We start from the raw sequence: 25,906 nt of genomic DNA, 5'->3' as shown, positions 1-25,906 counted from the left end.
ACTCCCCATTCCCTGTTCTTCCCATCTGACAGTGACCAGTTTACTTTCTGTCTGTATGATTTTAACTACTCTGAGTATCTCCTGTAAGTTGAGTCATACATTATTAGTTTTTTTTGTGACTGGCTTATTTCACTTAGTATAATGTCATGAAGGTTCATCTATATTGTAGCGTATTGCAGAATTTCCTTCCTTTTAAGGCTGAATAATATTACATTCTTTGCATGTACACACCTGCCCCCCTGCATTTTCCTTATCCATTCATCCATTGGTGGACACTTAGGTTGCTTCCATTGCCTTAGTTATTGTGAATAATGCTGCTATAAACATGTGTGCACAGATATCTCTTCAAGATCCTGCTTTTGATTCTTTGGGGTATATATATATCCAAAAGTGGAATTGCTAGATTATATGGTAATTCTATTTTTTATTTTTTGAGGAATCATGATACTGTTTTCTAGAGCAGCTATACCATTTGATATTTCCACCAACAATGAACAAGGGTCCAATTTCTTCATATTCTTACCAACATTTGTTCTTTTCTGTTTTTTATAGCAATTCTAATGAGTATGAGGTGGTATCTCATTGTAGTTTTGATTTCCATTTCCCTGATATTAGCGATGTTGAGCATCTGTTTATGTGTTTTATTGGCCATTTAAATACTCCTTTGGAGAAATGTCAATTCAAGTCCATCTTTTAATTGAGTTACTTGTTTTTTTTGTTGTTGTTGAAGCCTCTGTGTCTGTATCTCTGTGATCAGAAGCAGCGGTTAGAGCACAGAAATCATAGTATTTGGAGGATGTGGGGGGTTGTTTTCATAGACATTGGCCTCCTGGAAGCTGTGGGCAAAGGTGCTTCAGGAACATGTGCGCAGCTGCCTACCACATGGCTGGGGTGAGGGCTGCGTAGCGGCTACTGTGCTAAGAGCTGACACTGACCAAAATTCACTGCAGTAAACTGTGCAAGTCTTCCGCTGGAAATTGCAAGCCCTCAGTAGACTTCAGAGTTCCATTCATAATAGGGGCATCAAACAGATCCTGCCAGTGACAGATTTCTGGTACTTCCTACTCCACCATTTCCCCAGAATCCTCTCTATGCAATCTTTGGTTAAATTAGTAATGGAAAGTATCACAGAAGGCAGCTAGAGCAGACTGTTTAAAATTTTTTTGACCAGTGGTTGTTAAATGTTTTGTTTGTTTTCTATTAAGCAGCAAAATTCTTTTTATAAATGAAATCTGATACAGATTCCCAACATATAAAGCAGATAATATCAGAACAGCTTTGGCCTGATATCCCCTCCCTCACTAATACCCACCAGTCCCACTCCCGTTTTCTTCTTTCCACCCCCACTCCAAGGAAGCCCCCGTTTGGGTGGAGAAGGGATGAAATTAACGGGTCAGCATTTCCCAGGATATGTACTAAGGAATGAATATTAGCGGTCATGAGTTATGTCAGCACGTACTGAATGAAAACAATTTCATAATCAAATTAACTTTGGAAACCCTGGATTAGATAAAATTAAAGCTGTTCTTTTACTATAAACCTTTAATAAATTCATGTGAATTATGAATCCCCAAAATAGACATTTGCCAAACTTACTTGACCATGAATTTTTTAAGAAGTCACTTTGAGAACGCTGGTTTACACTCCTTTATTCTACAGCAGAAGTTGAGATAAGGAGAAATTATATGACTTGATTAGGGAGACCCAGCACTGCCTTACTTCAGAAAAGTTTTTAGGCACTCGGTAAGCTGGAGTGGAAAATAAAACCAAAGCTCCTTAAGCACAGTGTGGTATTCTCGCTTTTCATACTATATTGTGTCTCAGACTTAGAGTTGTTCCACAGTGTCATATACATAAGTAAGAAAAATGTACTAGCATGTTTTATTATTGCACTCAATAATATGTGCAATACTTACAGGAAAATAGAAGTATCATATGTATAATATGATCTCAGAATATAAGGAAATTGGGATATAACAATTTTGTCCATTCTCTCTAAATATCATTCAGCTGTACTAGTTGTTCAGATAGTCCTTCCTCACTGCAGTTTAAGTGTAAATGATATATACATCAAAGATTATCAAACAGCACAAGAATGAATCTGTGTGTGGTCATTTAAATTAAAATCAGTATCAAGGACAGTACAGGGAAAATCATTTAATATGCTTATATTTATCACTACATAAAAAACGAACTGTTTTCTAATTGTTCTTGAAATGTACACTATATTCTCTGGCAGTTACATTGAAAATGACTAAGGTTTGAATTATATAAGTTACTTGAGTTAGCTTCCAAGGCCTTCAAAAATTGCAGTATCATTTAAAATGTAACAAATTTGTTGGCATTGATGTATCTGCCCACTGACCATATTTTATCAAATATTGCAGGAAATCTTCCAGAGATTAAAAAAGATTGTGGAATCTCCATATAATTTAGAATCTTTTTCTTTACATTGACTTTAAAGGATTGTGTTTATGTTCATTGGATTGCCTCTGATATTTAATCCACCTTTTTGAGGTTTTTGTATTTCTGCATTACAGTTGATGGAAATACTTGGGCGCAAGTAATTGCCTTATACCCAACTCTAGTAGAATGCATCGCCTGCTCGTCTTCCGAAGTCTGCTCTGCACTTAAAGAGGCACTGGTTCCCTTTAAGGATTTCATGCAGCCACCAGCGTCCAAAGTTCAAAATGGAGAATCTTGACCGGCTACAATAAATTTGAAGAAGATATCTAACGAACGTTTGCCCCTCCTCAGTGAGTCTTCTGTGAGAAGGCATTTCTTACCGCAAATAATTCCTGGCAGCTGTCGTTGGCCTCCTGTAAACTCTACTTGCCTGAGTTCAGTAATTCATATCACAAGCTTATCAACAAAGGTTCCTGAATGAGAATCAGTGTCAGCCTTTAATAAATTAAACCGATGAGAGGGATAGTTACTACACAACATACCTGCTACCATATCTTCTTCAGTTGGTGGTTTAAAAGTGAGCTTATGTACAGTTTGTGGTGTATGTGTTAATGATGTACTTTTTAAAAAGAAAGAAAAGATATTTCATTCAGTCAGATTTATTAGGCTGGTGTTTTTGTGCCCTTTTTCAAATACAAAAGTGTAATAAAATTTTATGCAAGATGGTACTGTAACATTCCATATTATCTATAACCAGCCTTTGTAAACAAAAGGAACTGATATACTTGTGTGTATAATAAATGGTACAGTTCTGTATAAAATAGTTGCATTTATTATTTAAAATTTTAAAATACTGATAATGTTAAATGCTTAATGCTGTATTTATTATTAATATAAAATTGTTTGCTTACATTTTTACTTATAATTTGCCTTCTTAAGCGGCACATATGCTCACCATACGATCGTGCAGTTAGCTTAATGATTATTTTAAATGTAGTTGCTAGTGACTACATCTGCCCAGAAAGGCCATGTGAACATAGCAGCAAATAATTTATGATTTGCTGATTTTGCAACTTTGAAGTACAGGTTGTTAACTTAATACACTGAGATATATTGTAGCACTATGATTCCATCATACCTCATTTCTTTAAATGTCTCTCCCAGCTTTTACATAAGTCTGTCTGTTTTTATATTTGCTGTCTGGATTTTAAGACTTTCATATTTTACATTTGTACTGATTTTTCCCCACTGACTAACAACATTTATCACTGCCTTTGAATTATGAATCAGGCAAAATGATTTCAGATTTCCTGAAATTTTACTTGTAAGGTTTTGTTCACTTCAGTGCTTCATTTTATAGTGTTTTCTCAAGAAGAGAGATAAGTCTGCTGACCCACAAATACAAAATGTGTATGTATTCTAAAACAATGAGAAGTGTATTTTTGGAGATAGAGAAGCATTTAGAAGTACAGCAAACTTTCTGTTATGGAGAAAAATGCTAATTTTGTTTCACTTTCCTACCCTAGTGAAGAAGAAAAGTCCCCGAGTACATTGACTTAACTGGTCCTTAAAAAACTGACGTAGCTTACTGAATTTTCTATTTTATGGATTATGCTATTATACTTTTCTTCTGAGTTAAATTTTCATAATCATCTATGTAAGACTCAAGGACATTTAAAATAATTATTTTTCATAAAAATCATAATGGTCTCATTTTAGTGTGCTGGGAGGCCTTCGATTTTAATAATAAGGCCTCTCCAGCATATTTATAAAACTGAGAAGATATTAGAATTAAATAATGAATGAGATAAAACTGAGGTTATTGTAGTTGTGTAATAATTTGCTCTATTATTTGTAAACACATGGTTGCATCTTTTTTTGAGGGGATAGTATTTTTTTACACGAATTAATGAATTTCTATTTTATAATTTCACGTAAAAAATAGGATTTCTTATATTCTGTCTTCAGCATTTTCCTTAAAGAAAGTTGTAAAGGATAGTTTCTCCAGCTGTGTATTTAGTTTACTTCCTATATTTGGCTATGTTAAATTGGAAAGTAGAAAAATATGTGTATCACTGGTAAAGTATTGAGATAGAATAACAAGGGTAGTATACCAGATCAGTAACATGTTAAAAATACTGCCAAGAATTTAGATGAAGTAAAAATATGTCTATTCTTGAGAAATAACAGATCAATTACAATTAGTATTATGCTCTAGTGGAAGTTAAATGTGAGTCAAAGGTGTGTACATATATTTATATAAACTGAGTGGTTTACTAATATTGTATTAGCTTTCAATACCAGCACCATACCCTACAGCTCAATACATAAATTTGGTGAATGTATAAATACCATATAATATAGTAATCAGTGGCAGTCTTAATGACAAGCAAAGTGGGCCACCCCCTTGGTGGTATAATTTGATAGGTTTTTCCTCCTAGAATATCTCTCACTACTGGTAATTTATTCCCTTGAGTCAAGCAGTCCTCTAGGCTACATCTTCTAAAATATCCTGATACCTGGGAGGTAACATGTCACCCTTGTCTTGTTGATATGGATTGACTTCTTCAGTGACTAGAAGAATTGGGCTATGGGAGATTACCACATACTAGGAGATTCAAAAATGAAGCTGCCCAAGCTAAGATCATTTTGCAGGACAATTGAGATTCTGATTAGTCCATGAAACAGTAGTAATAATGTCCTTTAGGCATAACTTTTAAGCCTCCACATTAACACCTTTTGTCACTGACAGTGCCTGTCTTATATGAGGGAGGACCAATCAGCAAAAAACCCCAGAATAATCTTCTGGAGGGGGGCCCGTTGTAGTACAGGCTTCCTCCACTAGGTGAGTATTCTAGGAACCCATCTGTATCAGTGCACCAGCTGGCACTGTTATGAGAGGCTGTATTCAGCTTCAGTGAATTTTTTTTGAAGACACAACATGTTTGCCCATTTCATGATGGGTTATTACGAGCACACCTGCCCACACCGCGCTGAGTGTTTGGCAGTTTTTGACCGAAAATAGCATGACTCCCGTGCCCCACCCTCCCTATTCACCCAATCTCACCCCTGGTGACTTTTCTGTTTCCCCTTAAAGGAAAATGTTTTGCCGATGTGGAAGAGGTGAAACAAAAAAATGGCAGAAGCACTGAAGGCATCAAAGTCAACGAATTCAAAAACTGTTCTGAGCAGTAGAAAAGTCTCAGTAGGTGTACTGCACCAATTGCAGAGTACTTCGAAGGTGACTGAAGTTTAAGCATGTAAGAATAAATACGTAATTTTAAATAAATAAATACCAGGTCTTTTGGGTCCCTTCTGATATATAGATTGCTGGACAACAGACATCTGCTAACAATTGGATTAAACTCCTTTTCTGATTATTTCAGTTATAAAGGAAACAAACTAAAAATTTTAACTTGGAACAGCTTACTTTTTATTTTTTTTATTTTAAAAACAAATTTATTGAAAATTTATTTAAATCAAATTTTTAAATGTATTGATTTTAGGGAGAGAGAGGAAGGGAGAGAAGGAGAGAGATTTGTTGTTCCACTTACTTATACATTCATTGGTTGATTGTTTTATGTTCCCTGATGGGAATCAAACCTGCAAGCTTGGCATATCAGGACGATGCTCTAACCAAGTGAGCTACCCAGCCAGGAAAGAATAGCTTACTTTTAAGGTTTTTTTAATGCTACCACTGCCGAAAAGGGAAAGAATGGGTCATTTTGTAGTGTTTTATTTAGTACTTCTTTGTAATCGGTGTTAATGTTTTGTTAGTTTTACTGTATACATTTGTAACATTTACTTATTAGGAACCTGTTTAAGTGCCAAAAGAAAAAGAAAATGCATAAAAGTCTGCTTTAGAGAGAACCACTGTTCACTTGCTTTCATTTTTTATTTTATTGTATTAACAGCTGTATTGTTTCTTACCTGTTTTTCCCATATATAATTATTAATTCAATTCTTGCTATATTCCTTAAACTATATGTTACACAGAAGGAAAAGGTGAACAATGAAGCATATATTTTTTATTCTGAAGAACAGCATATATGTACTTGCCCTGACCGGCTTGGCTGGGTGGGTTGGGCGCCATCTGGCAAAGCTAAGGGTCACTGGTGGGATTCCTGGTCAGGGCCCATGCCCGGCTTGTGGACCATGTGCCTGGTTGGAAGTGTGTGTGAGGCAACCAATCATGTTGCTCTCCCTCCTTTCCCCTCTCTCTAAAAATAAATAAATAAAATGTTTTTTAAAAAAGAATAGCATATACACAGTTGTGTAACAAGCTAATAAAAAAAAAAACAGCTAAGTTATTTGTCCTCTCTTACAAATTTAGAGTATTCTGTTCATTGTCGCAATTCGGTACCACTGGTTCCAGGTAACCATTTGGCTAGTGTTAGTTGAGAAACTAAGAATGAAACAGTATAAATTATTGAATAATGTTAGAAAACAAAAGTATTACACTCATGTTAATGAAAGACAGTGTAGTTATTATATATAATGACTAATAGGTTCTTATTAAATGTAGAATACTTCAAATGGGCAACCAGAGTCCCGAAAATGGACTACTGTAGGTGAAGTCTGTCTGGTGAGGGCGGAATACTTTCAGGGACCTACCTACCTGCGATTGCTATAGAAATTCATAGTGGAAATTTAGAAGCCCCTAGAATGAAACAATGTCCAGACCAAGAATATTGTGAATTTCTGTTGTTTTTTTTTTATAGAAAAGTACCACAGATGTGTACAAAAATGGTCTCCTGAAAGCATTACCTTGTGTGTTCTTTAGATTCCTACTTAAATAGGTTTGGCATTTTTGCAGATATGCTGATCTTGTGTAAAGTGCCACCTTTTACTGTATGCTTAGTGGTTTTGAGTTGCATTTATCTATATTATTATAGTGACTTTTGCTTTTTTTAAAAAATTACCATTCATAGAATGAATGAAGGGGAGTTCATAGCACATGGTGTGTTACCAGTTTATATATTATGGGAAAGTGGTAAATACTTTAGAAGCACTTGCATTAAAATTTTTGTGTCTCTGGCAAGTACACTGGTGCTAAATTAGAATGAAAAGTATTTATAGATTGGGAAAAAACTTATAATGTCTTTGTATCTTAATTTATGTAAAAAGTATTTCAGAGGAGTTACATGTCAATTCAGTACATAGCTAGTAATTTTGAATGCACTGGCAATATTGGCTTTTTTTAAAGGGGCATGCAGTCAGTTCTTTTGTGAATATAATTGTTCTTATTAATCTGAACCAATTGTGAGGCAGTGAGTAGCAGAGGCTCTGCGTCTTGTTTAACTTTAGGCATGTTAACTTTTCAGAGGCTTTGTTATTTAATCTTTAAAACAGATAACAATCAGTGAGTTTTCACAAAATTCTTGGAGAAAAAATACAGAGTTTGATTTTAAAGTTTATTTCATGACATACTTAGGATACGTATTCAAGTTGTTTTTTCTTAATTATTATTATTATTTTTTATTGATTATGCTATTTTGCTTGTCCCAATTTCCCTTTTGGGGCCCCTCCACCCAGCACCCCTCACTCCCTCCGGTGATTCCCCCTTCTTTGTTCCTGTCCCTGGTTCATGCATATAGGACAACTCCATTTTCTATACTTACTCTTTACACCCCCCTGGCTATTCTGTAACCATCAGTCTGTACTTATTAATCCCTTCACCTTTTCCCTCATTGTGCCAGACTGCCACTCCCCACTGGCTACCATCCCAATGTTCTCCATATTTGTGATTCTGTTTCTGTTCTGCTTGTTTGCTTAGTTTATTTTTTAGATTCAGTTGTTGGTAGTTAGGTATTTATTGCCATTTTAATGTTCATAGTTTTGATCTTCTTTTTCTTAAATGAGTCCCTTCGGCATTTCATATAATAATGCTTTGGTGACGAACTCCTTTAGCTTTACCCTGTCTGGGAAGCACTTTATGTGCCCTTCCATTCTAAACGATATCTCTGCTGGATAGAGAAATCTAAGTTGCAGGTACTTGCTTTTCATCACTTGGAATACTTCTTTCCAATCCCAGCCAGCCAGCAAAGTTTCTCTTGAGAAATCAGCTGGAAGTCTTATGGGAACTCCTTTGTAGGAAACTCTCCACATTTCTCTTGCTGTTTTTAAGATTCTTTAACCTTTGGCATTTTAATTATGATGTGTCTTGGAGTGGGCCTCTTGAATCCATCTTGTTTGGGGGACTCTGTACTTCATGGACTTGCATGTCTATTTCTTTCACCAAATTAGGGAAGTTTTCTTTCATTATTTTTTCAAATAGATTTCCAGTTTTTTGCTCTTTCTCTTCTCCTTTTGGCACCCCTATGATGCGAATGTTGGAATGCTTGAAGTTGTCCCAGAGGCTGCTTACACTATCCTTGTTTTTTTGGATTCTTTTTTCTTCTTGTTGTTCTGATTGGTTGTTTTTTACTTTTATGTTCCAAACCATTGATTTGATTCTCAGCTTCATCCACTCTACTGTTGTTTCCCTGTAAGTTGTTCTTTATTTCAATTAGTGAATCCTTCATTTCTGACTGGATCTTTTTTATGCTGTTGAGGTCCTCACTAATTTCCTTGAGCATCCTTATAACAGTGTTTTAAATTCAGCATCTGATATATTGCTTATCTCCATTTTGTTTAGTTCTTTTTCTGGAGTTTTGATCTCTTTTTTCAACTGGGCCATGTTTCTTTGTCTCCTCATTTTGGCAGCCTCCATGAGTTTGTTTCTTACCAATTACATAGAGCTGCTACGACTCCCTGTCTTGGCAGTGTGACCTAATGTAGTAGGTGTCCTGTAGGGTCCAGTGGCGCAGCATCCCCTATCATCCAAGCTGGGTATTCAAGGTGCACCCTTCGTGTGGGCCGAGTATACTCTCCTCTTATAGTTGAGTCTTGATTGCTGTTGGAAGATCAATGGAAGGGATTTACCCAGGCCAGTCAGCTGCAAGGACTGGCTGTGACCCCTGACCACCAACCTTCAAATTCTATGCAGGATCAGCTGTGCAGGAGCAGAGTGGTGGTGCTCTGATGTGGTCTGTAGCTGTCCACTGGTGGATGCACAGGCTCTGAGGTTTCCCGGGTAGTGCACAGGTCAGCTCTGACCTGTGTTTTGTCCGGAGCCACCCTGCCTGAGCTATAAAGCAATCTGAGATGCCTGCTACTTGTTCTGGGCTTGGAGTTTCCCAGGCAAAGTCAAGCTGTGAAGCTTGGCTAGTGGCGCCTAGTGTCAGGCCTGGGACCATTTAGCAAGAGGTATGGGGGCTGGGGACTGACTGAGGCCAGCCTCTGCTTCTTTGAGAGGATTTAGAAAGTTGTGAAGTGTGAACCAAAACCAGCCATTCATATGGAAAAACCACTGTTAACAGCTTGAGTCAGGGCGGGGGAGGGGGAGTAAACTAGGTTGGACAGAGTCTCAGGGGATCTCCAGGGTGGGGCAAACAGTGTTAGCCAGGTTGATGGAGTCTCAGATATAGCGCCCACCTGTCAGCTATGTGGCTCTCTTGGGGAGGGTTCGGAAAAGGGATGACGGCCTCTGCCTGCCTTTCTGTCTGTGAGGAAGCTGTCTCCCAGCTCTCTCCTTGATGCCACACACTTCAGTTCCTCCCTGTATGCCTCTGGTGCCTTTCAAGCTGCTACCCCAGTGCTGGAGCTCAGAGGCAGTGAGTCTGAGTAAGTCCGTGTGTGGGTTCTTTAAGAGGAACTTCTTAGGACTCCAGAAGTTTCTTCCACTCAATCCCCACTGGTTTTTGCAGCCAGAAGTTTTGGGAACTAACTTTCCTGGTACTGGAACCCTGGGCTGGGGGTCCTGGTGTGGGGCTGCTTCCTTGTTCCCAAGATATCCCTCCCAAACTTTTATCCACCAGCCTGTTCTGGGTCTCCACCCCTCCTATCAGTTTGGATGGATATAGTTCCTTTAATTCTGTCGTTGTCAAACTTCCATTCAACTCGACCTTTGAAGGTCGTAAATGATGGTTATTCTATATTTTAGTTGTAATTTTGATGTGGTTGTGTGAGGAAGCAAGGCATGTTCACCTGTGCCACCACCTTTGTTCACCTGTGCCACCACCTTCATCTTGACCAGAAGTCTCAAGTTTTTTTTAAAGCTTTTATTATTTATTTTTAGAGAGAGGGGAAGGAAGGGAGAAAGAGAGGGAGAGAAACATCAATGTGTGGTTGCCTCTCATGCATCCCTCACCAGGAACCTGGGCTGCAACCCAGGCATGTGCCCCGACTGGGAATCAAACCAACAACCCTTTGGTTCACAGGCCCGCACTCAATCCACTGAGCTACACCAGCCAGGCTCAAGTTGTTTTTGTTGTTGTTTTAGCATAAACATACATTTATTTACTAACCAAAGGGTTGGTCCTAATTAAACTAACACTTGGAAATAGTTGCATGTAAAATGTTTGTGATGAAGATAATAGAACAGTAATGTCGGGGGGGGGGGGAAGCATGGAGAAGTTTGGTCATTGAACTGAGCTGTTTATCCTGTCCAATCATCCTGTCCAGCTAATTACTGTCCAAAAGGATGATAGAATTTTTACTCAACTTTTTCACATATCCGAGTACAGGTGACATTGTGTATGACGCATCCCACCACCATTTTCCCGCCTTCCAGGTTTCTTGCAATTGTGCTTTCCTTCCCATCCCACTCCTGATACTGAACCAATACGCTGTTTACAGAGTTGCAGGCGGTCTGAGTTTTTCTGCCATCACCTGCAGTTTCTTGAACTTCTTTCCCAGGTTACATGAGAACTGTGTCATCTTCAATGTGCTCTCAGTTTTTACAGTGAGGTTTTTGCCATCAAAAGTAATGGTAGGGTCTGGTTTGGCCATGACACCCATTTCCCGCAGAGCCATTCCCACACCCAGTTCCTTCCTGTACTCATCGAAGCCTCTGCGCTCCACTAAGCGCCAGCTTCTTACCAGTTGCTGAAAGGTGGCCATGGTAGGCGCGGGAGGCGTGCGGGCAGCCAGAGAAGAGGAGTCCTGTTCTAGGAGCGTGGCGAGTCAAGTCGGTTTTGATAATGTAATACTATAACCTAATTAAGACCTTTGAGTACATATTTTTCTCCCTTTTTCTCCCATCAGTTTCTTTCCCTTCTTCCTTCAAAAAAATTTACATTTATCTTACCTTCTTTTTTATACTTTTACCTACTTTTTCTCATTTTTTTCTTTCATTCATCTCCTACATTCTCTGCCTCTTTTCTTTCAGCTCTTCCTCTAATTTCACCTATACCTTATTCAAGAGATGTCACTTATCAGTGGTAGAACCACTGCCAACTGTCTACTGAATGAGACTCTGGTAATACCTTCTGCTGTAGCCACTGTTGCTTTTTTTTGCAGAGGTGAAGTCTCCCTGACGTTATAAAATAGCTGGACGAGTTAAAGTAATTTGTGACTGTCTTTCGAAGCCACAGGATTCAGCAGCGAGGATGCACACAAAAGTGGATTGCTGACTATGACAAATTCAGCAGCTAAACTTGCAATAATCATGTCTTTTCCGTTACGTGGATAGAGAGATCATAGCAGTTTTCTCAAAAGGGAGCCTTTAAAATCAGTTTATATTAGGGTTGTTTTTTTTGTTGTTTTAACTTTTGTTTGTTTTTGGAGGCAGATGCTTTGAGCTAGTTTAGACTTGTGTTTTCCAAATAGGAAGACTCGATGCAGCATATTGCCCATGTCTTTCAACTGTTCTGATTTTTCTGTTAAAAAGCAGTATTCTTTTGACGGAAGACCTAGAATGTTATAGTACTCCTCTCCAGGTCTTTCCAGAATACCTTTGGTATCCATGTGCTTGGTGCTTACAGTGATAGAGATATGGGCAGTTGAAACATTTTTAATTACACTGTGGGATTGATTGATTCTAGCCTCTCAGATAAGAAAAAGAAAATTATTGTATCCTTGAATTTTGATACCATTTTCAAATTTAGTTACAAATTTAGCTGCAAATTTAGTTACATTGTTTTATTTTAGACTAACATTCAATAAATAGTACAAGCAGGAAAGATAAAATTCATGCCATTACTTGGGAAACTATTGCAATATAACAACTCTGCTTTCTACGAAGTTTACTACATATGAGAAAAATTCCAAAGCTATAATATTACAAACTTACTCTTTTTATGTAGAAAAATAAAATAAAATATTAGGTTTGAGACCCAACTGTGAAAATTGCACTTGCTTTCCAGCCTTTACTACTTCTGTGTCATAATTTTAACATAAAACATACAACTCCTGTCTCTTAAGGCAGTTACCCATATGGTGTTTGTGTCAGCCTGGATATATTTATCTAATTTTGTGAGTTTCTTTCTTAGCTCCCAACGCAGTTCTTGAAAGCAATACTGCTGTTGTTACACTTTCTCCTGCAATTTTTATGTTGTTGAGATGTATCAGTTATGTGTTATAATCTTGAAAGTCTCTCGGCCTCAAACCCAGATTTTCTTTGCGGTCAAGGACACTTTTTCCACAAAAACTGCACAGTTACAGCTGTGATTGTCTAGATCCTTAATGTGCTTTACGGTTACCACTGAGCATGACTCTAGATTTTTAATTACGGTCTAGCAGTGCTAGTGTTCTCAGTATAACTTAATATCGTAACCACTTTGAGAATTTACCTTCAGATATGACCGATGATTCACTTTTTCTTTAATGTACTTCGTGTTTGCTTTCTCACTAAGTTCAACACATTAGTAATACCCCATATCACTGAGTCTGTTTAACAAAGACTTAGTAAGTAATGATTTAAATATGTTTAAGATGGGTTACATATGCTTTTAATTTGGAAAGTTTTATAAAATGGAATGAGAAAGGTGTGTTTTGAGAGCTTTGTTGAGACTACTAATATATAAAATGAAAAAAGAATACACAGAAGGACATTATGAAATATATCTGAGTTAGGAAAGAAAACAGATGTAGAACTTCGTATTTAAAATTCCAGGCCAAAAAACATGGAACTTAAAAAAAATTCTAGGTCAGGTCAAAAACATAATCCTCTAGTGGATTAGACTCTTATAATTATTTCTTTTGCTTTATAAGCATTCCTATTTATTTTTAATTTAGTGAAGCTAATTTTGATACTGCCTGTCTAGCAATGCTAGACCATCCCTCCACTTTGCAAAGAAAAATCATTTGTTTTAAATTTTCTTTTTCTGAGAACCTGAATTGTGTAATGTATGATACTGAAAAATTTCTACAAAATATTCCAGTAGTCAGGTGTAGTTATAATAATTTTTCTAAGTTCTCATTTTAATTTTTCTGAAGTACCTAGTATGTATCAGCCCAGACTGTACCTACATTAGTCCTATAAGGAATAATAATCCTCACAGAAATCCTGCGAGGTAAGTATTACTATACTTAGTTTGCAGAGAAGGAAGTCAGGGTTTAGAGGTTGAAATAACTTGCCTAAGGTCACACAGCTACAGTGTGTAGATTAGCATGTCTCGCTTCGGAAGCAGTTCACTCCACTATGTGCTAGTTTCACTCCATTAAAATTTAGTCTTACTAGAATGAAGTTAAAATTTGTTTATACAACTACTATTTCTATGAATGGGTGTTGCAACAAATATACTTGAACGTAACAAAGAACTTCAAATACTGTGAAGAAAAAAATTGCCTAATGACCATGAGCTCTGGAGCTGCAGTGGGCTTTTATTATTGGTCCAGGACAGTTTAAAACAGCTTACTGATTTGTTTGTGATATTTTGAGCATTGTGGTTAAGACTCTAGTCTGGGGCTAGACTTTCTAAGTTCAAATGCTAGCTCTGGCATTTCCTAGATGTGAGACCCAGAGCAAGTTAGTTAACCTGTTTGGTTTTTTTCATGTAAAATGGAGTTAATAGTAGTGTTTAACTCATAGAGTTCCTTATTAGGATTTAAAAAGGAGTGTTATGAAGCACTGTCCCTGGCACATGGTAATTGCTAGGTGGGTGTCACATAAATAAAATATACTTTTGGTACATATCACTTGAAGATGGGCAGAAGACCTATACTTCTCATAAAGGGACCAATTTCTTGCCTTTTACTGGGACAAGCACTGCATGTTAAGAATCTACTCTCTGCTCATAACTGCGTCTTTACTGTATGCAACAGAATGCCTTAGGTTCGCTTAGGTGCTTATAGCTAGTTGAGGAAACCACATACATAAAATAATACTAAATACAAGATTGTATATGATTAAGTACTCCAGTCCTCAACATTTTAATTCCTATCATGTGTTAGTCATTGGTTTACACTCTGCTCTCATGGAGTTTACAGTTTTGCGGGGAATATAAGACCTTAAATATTCAAAGTACTGTGGAAAACAAGCACTGTACAGTAGAATATGGAATCATAAAATAGTGAACCTCAGCCTAGTCCTCTGTGGTTCAGATTATTATTGTTAGTATTAAGAAGGAAAGTCAGTAAAGAAATGAAAAGGCTCTGGGGTGGAGATAGAACTTAACATGGGCCCTGATGGCAAGGTCGATTTTGGACGGTTCCGAAGGATACTGCAGGATATGTCAGGTAAAGACGGTGTGAGCAAGGCATACCTGAGCCGTGAGAAAACTGATAGTGCATTTCCTTACGTTGTGGGAAGCAGGACTGCCGGTGAGGAATTGAGGTCCGTTCATAAAATTCCATGAAAGCCAAACAGTTTAGATTTGAGATGACAGGAGTTTTGAGTGATTATTTTTAGGAATACATTACAAAACGAAGATAAACTTGCAGTTATAAGCAAGATAGAGTGGAGGGACTATAAGTAGGGACAGCTAAGATAGAAGGCTGTTGCAATTTTCCTTCTGTAAGATCCTGATGAAGGATTGATTAGCTGCAGGTAACATTTGGAAAGGATGCTTAGATTCTGGATATTATGGGTGGAGAAAAAGTGTTTCTAGTAGCACATGGTGTCTGGATGATGAGTGCATTGGTATAAGCACTGTCAAAAACAGGTTAATTGTGGAAATGAATCTTACACAGTTAAAGGAGGGTAATGACTATATTTAGTTGGAAACTTCATTGCTGTAATATGTCTGTATAGTGTAAACCTAACAACTGTCTAAGGACTGTTTGAAAATCTGTGCCATTATGCTAAATGACATTTGCTATGGTGCAGGATAATGTGGTCCACGGTGCAGTGAGAGAAACAGTGAGGAGTCATATTTTGGCAGTCCAGTCATTGCTCATCAGGACTAGGTGGTGTGAATCGTAATGGAACTACTGGAGAAGTTTCTATAGACGTAGCCGTAAGCATCTTTGTGATGCACAGTCTTGTTTATGCGTCGCCAAATAAAACATTTAATTGTAGGTGTGTCCTATATACACACAAAAATAAATACATAAATGTTAACTGGAAATATTTCGGAATGGACATCCCAAGCAAACTACCTTCAGCAGTTGCTTTAAAATTTGAATAAGCATAACATTAAGATGTGTCAGTGGGCGTGTATTTTTTTCCTTAATTTGCATATTATTTATTTTGAAACATGTTAGGCAGGATGCTTTTAATTTGAAAACGTGTTCTTCAAGAAACTGTTCCGTCACTAATACCATATAGAATAGAAAAGAAAATCAAAGACAGTATTTGGTAATCTTTGTCAACAAGTCTCTTGGCGGAGAGGATCTGTCATTAAACACTATGTTGTGCTGGTTGAAGGAGGAAAAAAATCTTATTTTTCCAAAGAGGAGTTTTACATGGATGCCCCTTTATGCGCTGTCGCCAGATTTTGTGGTCTGGACCTCAGCCCTCCGACATCCATGAGAAGAACAAAGTCTGTGCACACGGTGAGTCCCAACCTGAGCTCTCCAATCCCTCTGCTCTGTTCAGGGTAGTCTGGGTTTTCTGGAGCGTGATGACGAATACGATTGCCAGATTTAGCAGATAAAAATACAGGACGCCCAGTTGGATCTGAAGTTAAGATCTTTTTTTTTTTTTTCCAAATATAGGGGACACACATATACTGAAGTATTCGCTTATCTGAACTTGAACTTAATCGGACGTTCTGTATTTTATATGACAACCCCTGCTTGCTTTTTCTTTAAGATGATTTACGCCGAAAATCCCTATGTGGAAGGCAAAAGTAACTTGTCTGGGACGACAGCAGATCTGGCTCGTGGAAGTCGGCCTTCTCCCAATCTTGGCCTTTAAGAAAAAAGGCAACCCACAAGTTCCGGGAGCCTGTGCATTAAAGCGAGCTGTGCAGCAGCTTTCCCGCCAGTTTTCTCGGAATGTAGCACCGTGGCCACGCCGCGGGGTGGAGCGCAAAGGGTTGTGTCCTTGCGGATAGGAAAGGAGGTGCCGGAAACTTTAAACCCCGTCAGAGTACAACGTGTCCACTTAGACGGCGATGAGTGCCGCCATCTTCTTTGCGGGCAAAGACCGGGAGAAGTTAGGGATCTCACTTTGCCCAGTCAAGCGGACTGGGGTGCACGGTCCGCGGCCTCAGCACTTTGGTGACGTGGAATTGGGGTTCCCCCTTTTGGGGCTGATTTCTAGTGACACGTCGAAGCTTGCCAAGGCAGGGAAGGGGACGCTGCTTCTGTCCCGGATGTAAGATGGCGGCGCAGGCGCGGGGGGGGGGGGGGGGAGGGCTGGGGTGGTCACGTGTCGGGGAGTAGCGCGCGAGCCTCCTTAAGGGATCTCTATGGTTCGTCCCGGCGCACTGGAGCGGCGGAGCGCGAGACGACCTAGTGTCCGTGCGTGCGGAGCCGCCGCCGCCGCCATCCGCCCTCTGGCTCGGTTTCAGTGCTCGGGCGTTTTTTGGTTTTTTTTCTCGCCTCCTGCAGAGGTGTGCGGGATTACCCTTAAGGGTCGTGGGGAACGTGTGGCTGGGGACTTCCGGGCTGTGCCCCGGTTTCCTATCGCGGCGCCGGAGCCCGCGTCCCCCGCTGCGGGCAGCGCCCTGGGCGTTCACCCGCGCGGAGAGCCGGCCGGCGGCGGAGGTGGGGAGCGTGGCGCCGGTGGAGCCCGGCCGCCGCCCAGCCCCCACTGTGGGCTTGGGGCGGGGAGGGGCGCGGGCGGCGCAGCGGGGAGACGTGGCGGGCGCGCGGCGGGGAAGGTCCGCAGCCCCGGGAGGGCGGAGCGCGGGAACGCCGCTCGCTGCCTCACGGAGACCGGCCGTTCCAGTTGGCATCTGGCTGCGCTCCGGCCGCCCACTTCCTGCTCTGGAGCGGCCCAGGGGACGAGCCCCCCTCGGCAGCCGAGGGAGCGGCCGCCTCCGCCACGACCCGGGCGCACTTTCTCCGTTGCGGGAGAGGTCGGTTCCGCGGAGAAGTCCGGTCCCGGCGCCGCAAGTCATCGCCGGAGCTCTCGGGGCGCTGGGCGGGGTCTGCGGCGGGCGGCGGGGAAGGAGCGGGGTGCCCGCCGACGTCGGCAGCGGAGGAAGGACGGAGCCGCGGCGCTCGCCCTCGGCGTGGTCTGTGGCCGCCCCGACACCATGGCCCTGGCTGAGGTAGTAGTTTGTGCTGTTGGTCGGGTTGTGACATTGCCCGCTGTGGAGATAACTGCGCAAGCTACTGCCTTGCTAGTGCTGGTGATGCTCAGCGCGGCGGAGGACAATGGCCGGGAAGCCCCTTTGTTTTCCGGGGCGCAGCAGCGGCCCCCCGGAGCCCGGCCGGCTCGGCCACCGCGGAGACCGTTAGGCGTAGGTTTTCCCGGAGGGAGGAGGGAATTGCAGGGAGAGGGGTGCACGGGGACATTTTTAAAGCGGGTGTAAGGGCCGAGCCTTGGGGTTCGCTTTTTACTCTAGTAGGAGGGAGTGAAATTGTGCAAGATCATGACACAAACTTTTCCAACCTGATTTCAACGCTGCTTTAAGTAGTTGATGCGGGATTTGGTTTGCACCCATTTACTTCATGCTTTAGCTGGAGGTCGGAGTAGAGAACTGCCCTCCTCCGGAACTGGCACTGGGAGCAGAAGAGTAGACGCATTAATTTTAAAGTTTGCCTTAAAACATTTGAAATCTGGCATTTCGATGTGTTGAAGCAATTAAAAGTTTCTGTTTAAACTTTGCAACTCCTTGAATGAGAAGATCGCATTTACAGTTAAATGCACTATTGAGATGTTTTTAACGAAGCAAATAAATTCTTTCTACAGTGTGCTGAGTGGTATTTTTTTTCTTTTTTAGTTTTAACTTCGGGGGCTCAAAATCTGATGGTGTGGTGTGGGGATTTTTGGCCTTTGATTCTCATGTTACATGATAATTTTTATATTTTATTTTTGCATTGCACTTTATGAGCGGAAAGAATCTAGTTAGGAGTTAAAAATATGGTTTCTGGATATTGGGGCTTAAAAGCTAATTAACGCCCATTTTGATTCCTGAGGTACCACTACTCCAAATAGAAAAATGCAATTTTTAAAAAAGTTTAATTTGGAGAGCTAATTAAATTACTTGATGTTTTAAATACTCTGAAGTCTGGGTGGAAAACAAGAAAATTGTATTTTTTAAATTTTAATTTAATTGAGATACATTGGTTGTAAATTTTAGTACTTAAACTGACCTGGTTTTGATTTGTGTAGACTATATAGCTTTAAGTGTAATATAATCACACACAACTTTCCATTGTTTAATTTTTGATGCTTAATTGAAAAGGACAATTCTCTACAAAGAAGGCACATACATTATAAACAGAAAAACTTTAAAAACTAACTGAATTCTTTCCGTCCCCTTCAATAGGAGTCTTATGCTTTCGTAGTTCAAAAGCGATCTCATAAGTGTGCCTCGGTTTGGTTTGGTTTAGTTGAGCTTTGAGCCGTTATCTCACTCAGTCTGTCTCATCTGGATGGAGCTGCCTCGTTGTGGGAAGGACAGGGAGGAAGACCCTGATGTGGAATCTTAAAATGTAGGAAATACTTGAATGTTAGCTCTGTGAGCTTGCCTTTATTGATACGGAAAGAGCAAAGCAGGTTCAGGGCTTCTACTAAGTGCCAGCTCTCACAAATGATGAAAATCTCAGGGTGCTATTTCAAATCTTTTTTGGATGATTTATGGAGAAATAATTATAAAATTTTAATTGAACTGTAATTTTCATTTTCCAAGATACTCGGCCAGTTAAGGTCATCATCCAACAGATCTTTCCCACTACACTGCTTAACGTTTTCTAGAGGATCAACAGTTGTTACTCTGTACCTCAGAATTACAGATTATGCTAATAAACTTACGTTAATGGATCAGTAGATAGGAAACTACTATACGGATAAAGTATGCATAGTTTTACTCTCGGCTTTTAAAGTAAATCTCATCCAAAACTGTATTGCCCACGTCGTAGGAACGTTTTTGAGTTGTTAGATGTAAGGTGCTTCCACGTTACTGTTTCCTGAATCACAAAAACTCACTGCCACCGCCAGCTTGGTTTTAGTACCATAGTTCTGTTTCTGCTTTAACCTCCAATCTTAAAATGTATCAGCCTTTCTCTCTTACATTACTTTACAGACTAGTGAAAATTAACCTACTGAACATTTTTACCATTGACAATTTGTTATAAGATGAATTGGTCTCAAATGTACAACTTTCCAATATTGGTATTTTTGACATTTATTTGGCACAATTAACCTTCTGTGTTAAAGACCTGTGAAGCACTTAAGTAATTTGTATTAGCAAAAGGCCACTAGTGGGAAAGAATACTGCAGTATTTTGGATGCCTTTCTTAATAAGTACCAGACCAAAGGAAAGCTGGGTTATGCTAACGGCATTTTAATGAAGGTCACCTGCAATTCCTGCAAATGTAGATGTTACTCTACATGGGACACCTGTAGAATATTCTTGGGGAACAGTTTTGTTCATGCCTCAAAGTGAGGGTTCCTGGTTGTTAGTTATGTATGTGAGTGTGTGTAGACACACACACACACACTTTATAAGCTTTTTAAAAACAAAATTATCTTTTGGCAGATAGGCAACACTGGCCAGAAAAGGTGCTCACAGGACATAGGTGTCCTGTGTCTTACGGAGTAGCCCCAAAAGAATTCTTGCCAGAGAACATGACAGCAGAGCCAAGAAAGCTGTGGGGTCTCTTCATAACTGCATTCTCTCCACCTGTTGTTCATTACACCTCACCCCTCCGTAGTACAGAAATCTCACACAAGAGGTAACACTGCTTTACTTCCCCCACTGAGTACTTCTGTATAATTTCTGCAACAAAAGGAAAATAGGACAGTTGTCTTCAAAAGTGAGTTAGGACAGATCGGTAATACCCAAGAGGAGAATTATTTCCGTTGTCATAAAACCTAAACAGCCATAGGTGCCACTGATACGTAGGTAATTGTGGCAAAATTTTTAAAATCACCCGAACGATTACTGCAGTTCATTAGGTGTTTTTGTACATTATTACTGTTAGGCACCATGGGAAAAGCAATGATTGTATGGGTAGGTTACTGCCCCAAAGGAACACGCAGAAACGGTGTAACATGAAGTGCTTAAGAAGCATGATGTGGGCTGATAAGGAAAGCAGTGACCTACTTCACCTTTGAGATCTGGCAGGAAAAAGGTGGGTGAAAGCTGAGAGGAGAGGAGTTTGGAGCACTTAGGTCATGGAGCTTGGAGAGCTATCTTGATTATGTTTGTAACCTCCAGTAGTCATTCTAAAAGTGGAATTGAGATCTTGGAGATGAGCAATATAATTGTACTTGATAGTGATACTCTGGGTGGCTTACATTTTAAATTTGCTTTATGTGCTACTAATATGCTGGGGTGGTACCTGAATTCAACAGAAGTATGACTAGTTCCGCATGGAATATAGATAGTGTGCTTTCATATCTCAAGTTGAGAGTTGTATATACATATATATGTTGTTTTGGTTAAGTTTTCATTTTAGCTACCTTTCTTTAAAAGAGCTGTTTTGTTCAGATGTAATGGAATTGTGCCCACACAGATTTCTGGCTGCTGAAGTTGTGAACAGGATCCTTCTAAGCTGTACCACTGACACCCAACAGTACAAATTTTGTCTTATATTAAATTATGAACAAACCTAAGATGTCTTGTGTTGATTTTAAAGGATGAGTTTCTAGTTCTCCTTATCCAAACTCAACACTCTGAAAATACACCATTTGCTTTTAGTCAGATTTCAAATTCCATCGGCTCGGTTATAATTGTGGGTGTTTTATCATGAGGGTCAGAGTTTCTCAAAAGGCCATATAGCATCCAATGTCACAGAAAAGTCAAATTAGGGACTAAAAAGTGTCCACAGACATTGGCAATTTAGGTCATGTATTTGTAATGCCGTGTTTTCGGTTAGGAATGAAGAATCTCGACTGCTCTCTGGTTGAGTAACCAACTACAATTACACAATCTAAATTATGTGTGTTTCATACCACTTAGAACATAACCAACAAAAGGTTAGGACTCAGTGGTTGCTATTTCAATATTCTGTACACAGTCTATTTAAAAGCCCTCATCAAACAGAAAAGCACAATACAGATTCAGGGCATGGGCTAATTGTAGTAGTAACACTAACTTAATGTTACCCAAATAGATGGCAGAAAGCCGACTAAACTAAAAAATATATAAGAGAATGGAAATACATTTTCCTGTTTTTAAAAAAACATTTACACACGATTTAATAAGATTAGGTAAGTTATCAATGAAAATAAGAAACTGAACCTAATTTCTTTTTTAGTGAATGAAACTCATACAGAATAAATAAGTTCCAGATAAATCCATTCATTTTACTTATTTAACAAGTATATTGAGTACCTGCTGTATAACCAGGGGCTACACAGTGAACTCAACTGAAGAAATCTCTGCCCTCAGTGGAAAGTATTCTAACAGGAACACGTTTGTCTACTGTAATAACACACATATTGAGCACGATGGGTGGGCCACCTAGGTTGGTTGCAAACCTGCGTTCCACTCAGGCATCTACTCTAAAGCCCTTGCTCCAGAACCACTAGTGGCGTTGTGGTTGTGTTATTAGCAAAAGCCATTTTTACCATTGATTTTTGTTATCTTTGTACCTACATTAAAAAAAATAAAAATAGTTCCAGTAGAGCATCACAAAATATGACGTCTGGCTGTGCACAATCTTTAGATTTCTTCACGGGGTAGTCAGACACCACATTTTATGATGCACAGTGTAAACATTGCAAGAGCTTCAAGGAGGAAGACTGCCCACGGGTAGGGTGTTGAGCTGGCTTCATAGAATGCACCTCCCTAGAGCAGAAGTGTCAGATTATTGTGATGGTATAAGCCATGGAGAACTGGTTAGGAGCCCTGCTGGGACTGAATATGGGAGAGAGGATCGAGTATTCATCCTGCTTTATACGAACTACATCTCAGGGTAACTAAACAGTTGTGAGGGATACTTTCTCTTCATAGAATAATTCCAGCTTGAAAGTACAGACAGTATGATAGAAAGAGGATATTAACATTTTGTAATGAAATAATCAAGCTAGGCTTCCTCAACGGCTGCTAAACCTGAGGTGGAATCCCGACGGGCAGCTGTTCCATGCGTGTGTCAGTCTGACAGCATCGGGACCGCTGATCAATCTTATCGTCACAGAAACGGACAGCTAGAGATTCTGTTCCTCCTGAGTCGATAGAGCACCACTGGTGAAGTTCAAATCATTGAACTCCCCGAGCTTCTAGGTCTGAAACCAGTTTATAAGAAATTTAGGGTACAGGCGAACACATCAAATCACCACAGGGTACAGTTAACAAAACCCATGGGGAAGTTCCACAGGGCAAGTGACCTGATCTTTAAAAATTCCAAGAAAAAAGAAGGGAGCCTATAGATTAAAATAAACATTATTTAAAAAAAATTATAGTTCTAATAATAATTCACTGTGGCTTTCTAATGCATAGTTGACCTTTGAAGAACATGGGTTTGAACTATGGGGTCCATTTATACACGATGTTTTTCAAGATACAATCAGCCTTCTGTTCCCAGGTTTCCACCCATGGATTCAACCAACCATGGATGAAGACAGTATTTTCTATCCACCACTGGGGATTCTCAGATGGGAGGGTTGGCTGTATGCGTTGATCTTTGCCATTTTGATATAGAGGACTTGAGCATCCGCAGATTTTGGTGTCTGTGGATAGCAAGGCACAACTTCAATTAAATTTGAGGGGGTGTAGTCAAGAGTGATACATGGATTTTGGTCTTATGTAGGAGTCAGCACCTCTAACCCCCACGTCCAAGGTTTGACTGCACATACAACAGGGGAAATGCATAATTATTAACGTCATGTCACATTAAATCATAAAAGCCTAAAGAGGCAACATGTGGAGGATGTACTTTATTCTCTGATGCTTCTCTTCTAGTCCCTCTATATCCACAGACTTTTTTCTTTGTAGTTTAAGTAAAAACCTTTTTGAATTAAGGGGCATATCTTCAAATGTTCTTCAGATGTTGTCAACATCTGACTCCTTCATACCGATAACTGACACCTTTGGACACAACTAAGATGTTCTGGGCTAAAATCATTACCTAGTGGCCCACTAGAGATTTCCAACCTTACTTCCACATCTTTTTTCTCAGTAATAGCTCACCCATTATGACTCCTTTTTGTCTCTACGTCTTATTGGCTCAGGTATCACCTCATATAACCAACCCATTCTGTTTTGCCTTTTAATCTTCACATTGTGATATAATTGACATATGCCATTATATTAATTTCACTTGTACAGCATAATGATTTGGTGTTTGTATATAGTGTGAAATCACCATAGTAAGTCTAGTCAACATCTATCAGCATGCATAAACATTTTTTTTGCTAGAAGCTTTTGAGATTGAATTTCTTAGCAACTTTCAAATATGTAATACAGTATTATGTATTAATTAACTAATTAATTATAGTTATTGTACTGTACCTTAAGTCTCCATGACTTATTTATTTTATAACTAGAAGTTTGTACCTGTTGACTCCCTCCCATCCACCCCAATCCAACTCTGCCTGGCAACAACTGACCTGTTGTCTGTATCTTTGAGCTCCGGTGTTTTGTTTGTTTGAGATTCCATATATAGCTGAAATCACAGGGTACCTATTTTTTTCTGACTTATTTTACTTAGCGTAATGCCCTGAGGTCCATCCATATTGTCACGAATGGTGATATTTTATTCGTTTTTCTGACTGAAAATTTCATTTTATATATTTACACACACACACTCTGCATATTTTACTCCATTCATCCATCAATAGACACAGGTTGTTTCCATATGTTGGCTGTTGTAAATAGTGCTACAATGAATATGGGGGTGTGCGGGTGCACATATCTTTTAGAGCTAGTGTTTTCATTTTCTTAAAATGGACTTAAAGAGACTTAGCAGTCAATTGCCATGTGCAGGACTTGTTTGGATCCTGATTTAATCAAAGCCAACTGCAAAAGTACATGAGACCACTACAATTTAAATACTGACTGAGTAGTTGAAGTTAAAGAATTGTTAATTTTTGATAATGGTATTCTGGTTGGTTTTTTAAAAAGATTTTACTTATTTAGAGAAAGGGGAAGGGAGGGAGAAAGAAAGGGAGAGAAACACTGATGTGAAAGAAAAACATTGATTGGTTACCTCTCAAAAGCACCCCAGCTAATGACCTTTCCTTTTGCAGTACAAGGCCCAATCAACTGAGCCACGCCCATCAGGCTTATGGTTGCTTTTTTATCAAAAAAAAAAAAAAAACTAAAGGCCCTGACTAGTTGGCTCAGTGGATTGAGCATGGGTCTGCGAACCAAGGGCTCACCAGTTTGATTCCCGGTCGGGGCTCATGCCTGGGCTGTGTGCGGGTCAGGTCCACAGTTGGGGGCTCATGAGAGGGGACCACACATTGATGCTTCTCTCCCTCTCTTTGTCCCTCCTTTCCCCTCTGTCTAAAAATAAATAAATAAATCTTTTTTAAAAACCTGAAGAATTTATCAATGAAAGGATATGATGTGTGGGATTTGCTAAATGCTTCAAAATAATCCATAGGGTGGAGGGGACGTGTGCACAGGTGGAAGTGCACGGGAAAGAGCGCCCTGGTGTTGGTATTTGTTGAGCCTGGGTGATGGGCATATGGGTGATCTTCATACTGTTCTACCTTTGTGTGTGTGTGGAAAGTTCGGTGATAAAAACTGAAAGAAAAACAAACAAAAAACAAAAACAAAGAGTAATCAAAGCGAGAGAAAGCATCCTGTGACAGAGAGCCAAAGGAAAACATAACAACCCACATAAAACCATACAATGTCTAATAGGACACATACATGAGCATCTTCTATTTAATCCTGGGACTTCAGTTGTCTTAGAGGCACATTAAAAATAATTACTGTTGTATAGACATTACAATTACTAGTACCTTTAGTATTTTTGACTATCCATGAACACTATGGATTCATTAGGCTTGAATTGACTAAATATCCCTTAAACTCTTCTTGATTCTACAGTATGACTCCTCCCTTGTTAATTGAGTTTCTCATTACCATTTTATTTTAGGGAATTAAAGCCACCATTTCCAAGGTTAGGAATTCTCCAATAGTCAAGTCAGACCACAAACAGGGATTGAAGAAGCAGAAAGGTCCTCCGTCACTCCCGGGAAATCACACACCCAAGAAAAACA

At 39.6% G+C, this 25,906-nt stretch overlaps 1 protein-coding gene and 1 pseudogene across 4 annotated transcripts in view; one reads left to right on the top strand and one right to left on the bottom strand.

Moving 5' to 3' along the window:
* MON2 (MON2 homolog, regulator of endosome-to-Golgi trafficking) overlaps nucleotides 1-3,227 on the top strand; it is a 108,821-nt gene extending 105,594 nt beyond the window's left edge. For all 4 annotated transcript variants that reach the window (XM_024576267.3, XM_024576266.3, XM_053921223.2 and 1 more), the window contains one exon: nucleotides 2,541-3,227. In XM_024576267.3, the coding sequence (XP_024432035.1) occupies nucleotides 2,541-2,704 (164 nt within the window). In that variant the 3' untranslated portion in view covers nucleotides 2,705-3,227. The remainder of the gene's footprint in view (nucleotides 1-2,540) is intronic.
* Nucleotides 3,228-9,817: 6,590 nt separating this feature from the next.
* LOC128780548 (fatty acid-binding protein 5 pseudogene) lies at nucleotides 9,818-16,505 on the bottom strand (annotated as a pseudogene).
* Nucleotides 16,506-25,906: the final 9,401 nt, after the last annotated feature.

This window comes from Desmodus rotundus, chromosome 3 (genome assembly GCF_022682495.2).
Source record: "Desmodus rotundus isolate HL8 chromosome 3, HLdesRot8A.1, whole genome shotgun sequence".
Taxonomy (NCBI): Eukaryota; Metazoa; Chordata; class Mammalia; order Chiroptera; family Phyllostomidae; genus Desmodus; species Desmodus rotundus.
The sequence above is the reverse complement of the archived record's forward strand: the minus strand, read 5'-3'. Positions and strand labels throughout refer to the sequence as shown.